At 39.6% G+C, this 5,577-nt stretch overlaps 1 protein-coding gene and 1 pseudogene across 1 annotated transcript; one reads left to right on the forward strand and one right to left on the reverse strand.

Annotated features, from left to right (window-relative positions):
- Positions 1-1,037: 1,037 nt before the first annotated feature.
- On the reverse strand, positions 1,038-1,903 carry LOC102005302 (annotated as a pseudogene).
- Positions 1,904-3,106: 1,203 nt separating this feature from the next.
- LOC102005637 (cytochrome c oxidase subunit 8C, mitochondrial) lies at positions 3,107-4,410 on the forward strand. The gene is made up of 2 exons (XM_005390345.1): positions 3,107-3,301; positions 4,086-4,410. Exons 1-2 carry the CDS (start codon positions 3,194-3,196, stop codon positions 4,176-4,178), a joined length of 201 nt encoding a protein of 66 aa, XP_005390402.1. The 5' UTR covers positions 3,107-3,193; the 3' UTR covers positions 4,179-4,410.
- Positions 4,411-5,577: the final 1,167 nt, after the last annotated feature.

Consider the following 5,577-nt stretch of genomic DNA (forward strand, 5'->3'; position numbering starts at 1 on the left):
ATTTGATTTTTCCTGACTATTAATATTTATCTTATATAGTTGGTTGCTCCCTTATTTGGTGCATACATATTTATGATTGTTATCTCCCCTTGAAATTTTCCCCTAACAAGTATGTAGTGACCTTTATCTCTTTTGATCATTTTTGAAGTTCACATTGTCTGCAAATACAACAGCTACTCCTGCTTTTTATGGATTCATGTTGCATGGAATATTGTTTTCCATCCTTTGACTTTTAGTCTATGAATTTCTTTTTGAGTTAAATATGTTTCTTGTATACAGCATATTGTTGGATCTTGTTTCTTGATCCATTCTGCCATTGTGTTTCTTTTGATTGGTAAATTGAGGCCATTTACATTGATGATTATAACTGATATGGATTGGCTTATCTTTTTGTGTTATTGGCTTACTTTTGTCTACTTTTCCTTTAAATAATTCCTTTATTATAAATAATGAAAGTTGATAAAATTGGCAAAGTGAGAAAATATTCTCTTTGAACAAGAATTAAACACAAATTCTGCTGAATTGGTGTTTAATTGAGCTGCTCAAAATAGCATAACACAATGCCAAACACTTGGATTTTCTCTTCAAACATTGATACTAAATAAAGAGAGCCTGGTAAGTGAGTGGTGGTGAGGCAGAACTGAGAACTGAACCCAGGGCCTTTACACCAAGCTATGTCCCTAATTTTTTTTTTTTTTTTTTTGAGACAGAGTCTGTCTAAGTCTCTAAATTGCCCAGACTGGGATATAATTTTGCTTCTCCTACCTTGCCTCCCAGAGTGCTTGGATTATAGGCATGTGCCACCAAGTCCAGTTCTGGGAATTTTTAATAGTATTTCATTGTTCCTAAAAGCATGTTGCATTAACCTTTACTTAAATTAATTCTGATATTACATTAATCATAATCTTTTTAATGCTTAAATACCATTACAATTCAATTTTGATCATTTGTGGAAATTTCCATGTGGACTCAGTGAAAGTGTCCTTGTTTACATATTTTACTCTTCAGAGGAGTTACCTCTAGACCTCTTGGCTATATCACCCTTTCCTATGAAAATGTAAGTGGCTCATAAGTTCTCTGAATTTCAATATTAAGGAGTAGTTACTCATATTGTCTTTCCATGTTTCATAAATTCTTCTAAATTTGCCATAATTTCTTTGTTTCAAGTTGAAATCTGACTCAGTTGCTTTTAAATGACTTTCTTTTTTCTATATTTCTTTGAATTTTTCCAAATAACTTTCTTTTTCAGATTCTTCCTTTCATAGTCCTTCTCCTTTTTTTTTTTTACGGCTGCAAATTCAGCTTTAAGTAATTTTCAGTGAATTGTCCAGTAAGTTTTGGAATCATAATTCAACCCTTTAACAAGTACAGTTTTACTCAGGCCTCTTTGCAAAATTTCATCATTCAGATTCAAGTTAAAATATCTACCCTTACTCAGTAAAAGGTAGCAAAAGAGTACTGAATTCTCCTTTCTGAGAAGTTGGAGCCATAATAGCTGGGAAGCTTTGAGCTCTTTTTTGTAACCATACCTTGCCACTTTCAGTGAGTTCTACTCCAGCCAGTTTAACTAGCAAAACACCACATGGCTCTTTTCTCCATGAAGTGGGTAAAGTAATGGGAATATGTTCAATTTCTAAACCATTCTCAGTTATCCCGTGTAATGTCCACATAATTTAACATTCTTTCTTATAAGTTCGGTTGGAATATCTGAAGATCTTGTAAATTGTGATATCAGTCGAAAACTTCTTAGAAATAACATTCCAGCTATGGCCATCCCAGTGCTGATGTTCTGGATGAGGTGCAAATGATCATCGGCCCACTGCGACACCCACGCCACCACATTGGGGGCTGTCGAGTCCTGCGCAGTGGACGGCGATGCGGAGCCCCTGGGCCACCCTGCCATGTTGGCGGCTTCCCGAAAGTGCGCTGAAAACAAAAAATGTCTTTAAAAAAATTCCCAAAGGACAATGATTTTGAGCCTAGAGTTCTATAACCAATCAAATTAGCGCTTAAATGAGGAGCAAAATAAAGTTTTGTATTTACTTTCAAGGACTGAGAAAATTTATCTCTTAGATCTTTCCAGAAAGCATTAAGGATGCAGTATAGCAAAATGAAGTAGGAATCTAAGAACTAGGAAGATATCAGATACAGGAATAAGACAATAAAAATCCCAGAACACTATTTGTTCTAGGAACTACTATGAAGAAACTGGATTATTTTGCAAAGGTTTATTATAATATTAAATTTAAAAATCACAGTATATTTCATTTTTCCTTTAACAGATACAAATTAGTAACAGATAATTTCACCATCTTCTGAGTCCACTATGTATGACCCTACCATGAATAATTTTTATATCATCATCAGACTACATATACTTATTCTGTTTTCAATGTTCAGAATCAACTAATACAGATGGGATGTCGAGTGTGCATAAGGCTGTGGATATGGTTCCCCAGCATGGGAATTAGAGAAACAAAAGCCATCATGGTACATGACTGTAATCACAGCACTTCGGGAGGATGTGGCAAGAGGATCTCGTTTGAGTCTGGGCAATTTAGAACTGTTTTAACATAAAAACAAAAACAAAAACAAAAACAAAACAACAACAACAACAAAAAAACAGCTGAGGATGTAACCCAGTGTGAAGGCCATAGGACCAAGCCTCAGATCTGCCAAAACAAAAAATCAAAAAATAGAGTAATTAACCAATAGACAATTTACAAAAAGTTTAATTCTCATTGGAGCAGAGTGTAAGTAATATGCATGGCTCTGCTAATGACGAGCAGCGGTAAGTTCACCAGTATAGGAACAGAATGTCTTATCCACCCAGTAGAAAATCAAACTACTCTGAACGTGAGGTTCACATGGCATTTGGGAGCGAGTGCGAAGCTGACCTACGTAGCAGGGTAGGTGTTCGAGGGCAGAAGGATTGTATGTAGGGTGCAGGGAGCACTAAGGGAAGAAGGGCATGACAAAGCAAGGTTGCTGGCAGCAAGGGGCGTGGTCCGACCAGGCTGCGCAGAGGGTGTGTGACAGCGTGCGCGCGCGCGCCCCACTTGGTGACCAGCACGCATGCGCAAATCAACTTCCCAGCATTCCTAGCGCTCCTTTTGCCACGCTTGAAGACCTTGCCTTTCCTCGCGTGTGGCGTCTACCTCGTGGCACGACTCTTGTTCTCACCTGAGGCGCCATGTCTTACCTGTCCGTGCTCTGCCGCCGCGTAGTCCTGCTCGGCCTGCAACCCAGCCGCCGCCTCGCCCACTCAGGGCCCCCGCGCCGGCAGCACTTGTCGCCCGCTGTGAGTTGGGCCCACCTGAAGGGACAGGCGGACTGGGTGCCGGGGAAGTGCGAAGCTAAGGCTTGAGGCGACCTGACACTTGGGGAGGAAGGAGCGGACGGCCTGGGGCTCGTGTGGAGCTTTCTGGGGCCCAGTCGGGGAGGTCCCACCAGGGCGCCGTTGTTGGGCCCACGGCGCGGCTTCTCAGGCCTCGGGAAGGGCTGGGACCTTCGCGCTCACTCCTGGCGGGCACGAAGTCAGAGGGCCAGATTATTGTTCACCGTTCATCGTGTACCCTATTGGAGTGCGCTTTTCGTGCCAAGTACTAGCATTTTCCTTAAAACTGGAAATCCTAGACAGCATTGAGCTTCTAGCGTAGGAAGGTCAGTTTGACAGCTATTTTTTTAAAAAAAGTTTGCTTTAAAAAACAATAGCCGGGGCGTGTTGGCTTGCGCAAGTAATTCCAGCGCTCAGGAGGCCGAGATAGGAGGATCCTTGTGAGTTCGAAGCCACCCTGGGCTACAAAGTGAGTTTAAGGCCAGCCTGAACTGTGTAGTGAAACCCTGTCTCAGAAAGACCAAAAAAAAAAAAAAAAAAAAAAAAATCAGATTACCTATGAATTGAATTTTGGTATTTTTGGTTCCACCAGGCACTTGTTTTTTGGATTTAGGGATTAAACCCAGGGATTTATGAATGCTAAGCAGGGACATTACCACTGAGCTACATCATTAAGCAGTTTTTGTTAGGCTGCAAATCAGTGGTCCAGGAAGCCACTCTAATTAACATTTTTCATCTTCTTTTCCAGGAAACTGCTGTTGGAATTTTGATGATTTTTAGCGCCTTTTTAGCACCGGCTGCATATGGGCTAACCAGTCTGAGCCAGTTCAGAAAACAGTAGCTGGAAGATATTGAGCAGCAGCTGGGGTCCAAAAAGCTTTCAGAAGAAACTGTGACTTGAAATGAGCAGGAGTGCTTAAGTTGGGTTCATTGTGGGCATTCACTTTCATAACCATATGTTTATGGTAAATATTTTGCACTTTTAATCGTGTGCATTATATAAATGAGTAGTCAAAAACACTGTTCTGTTTAAATGTTAAATAAAATTGAAATGCTTATTCATGCTTAATATATGTTTGATCACAAATTATTTTCATTTCTCCCTTTATTTTTTACTTGCAGTGCTAGGGTTGATCCCAAGGCCTAGTGCATGCTGGGCAAGTGATCTATCACTGAGTTATGTCCCTACCCTTCACAGATGAAAATTTACTCCTGAAAAATACAATAACTGTTATGAGAGATTTAGTGACTTGGAGTGGCATCAGGTAGTATTTTGTGGGAGTGAATGTTTGTATCTTGTGTCATAAGGGTTAGATTAGTTATAGTATTCTTAAGTGTAATGAAATGGTTTTTATGTCCTATTAGTACTGCTATTCCTTAATTTACTATTTGCTCTGAGAAATACATATATATGTATAAATTTTTTTTTCTTTTTTTTTTTTTTTTTTTGCTAGCTGTGGATGGAACCCATGGCTTCCTGTGTACTAGGCAACTGCTGTACTACTGAGCTACATCCCAGCCCAGTCTCTTCTGACTGCCTCCCTCCTTCCTGTCCCTCCTTCCTTCTTTCTGATTAAACTAGGGCCTTCACCCTGAACTATGTCCCCAGCCTTTATTATGACTGGTTTTTAAAAATTTTGGGACAAAGTTTTAAGTTCCAAATTGCCCAGGCAGGGCTTAAATTTGTGATCCTCCTGCCTCAGTCTCCCAGGGTACTGAGATTATAGGTGTATGCCACAATATCTGGTTTCTTTGCTTCTTTAAATTCCTAGGTGCCATGATTGGTAAGTACTTATAGACTATGTTTGTACCTGTCCTCGTTTAACCATATCTCAGTTGCCTTTTAGGTTTGAAGCATCACATGTAGATTTGAATCTCACTCTGCATGACTCTGGACAGCATAAGTCAACTCTCAGCCTCAGTTTCCATACCTCAGTAATGGAGACTTCAAATTGCTGTCTTAAAGAGATCATGTGGAGATTAAAACATTGAACAAAGATAAAGCACCTCTCACCATTGTGCCTGAAACCAAGTAAATACATAAAAAGTATTGTTGAGAAGCTATTGTTAATAAATTTACTAATACTTACTCATTTAAGAAATAGTACTACATTCCTGTGATGTGCCAGGTATTACATTTGTATGAGGTCAGTAAACCAAAAGAAGACCCTGTCCTGTATTGGATTTACGGGTCTTAGGGAACATACTTTATTACTTTAATATTCTTATATCTCTTATTT

Source organism: Chinchilla lanigera, unplaced genomic scaffold (assembly GCF_000276665.1).
Source record: "Chinchilla lanigera isolate Chin_1 unplaced genomic scaffold, ChiLan1.0 scaffold00037, whole genome shotgun sequence".
Lineage (NCBI taxonomy): Eukaryota > Metazoa > Chordata > Mammalia > Rodentia > Chinchillidae > Chinchilla > Chinchilla lanigera.

Coding starts and splice junctions, on each gene's coding strand:
- LOC102005637 (XM_005390345.1), top strand. CDS start 3,194: ATGTCTTACCTGTCCGTGCTCTGCCGCCGCGTAGTCCTGCTCGGCCTG. Junction 3,302..4,085: donor GGCAGCACTTGTCGCCCGCT/GTGAGTTGGGCC, acceptor CTTCTTTTCCAG/GAAACTGCTGTTGGAATTTT.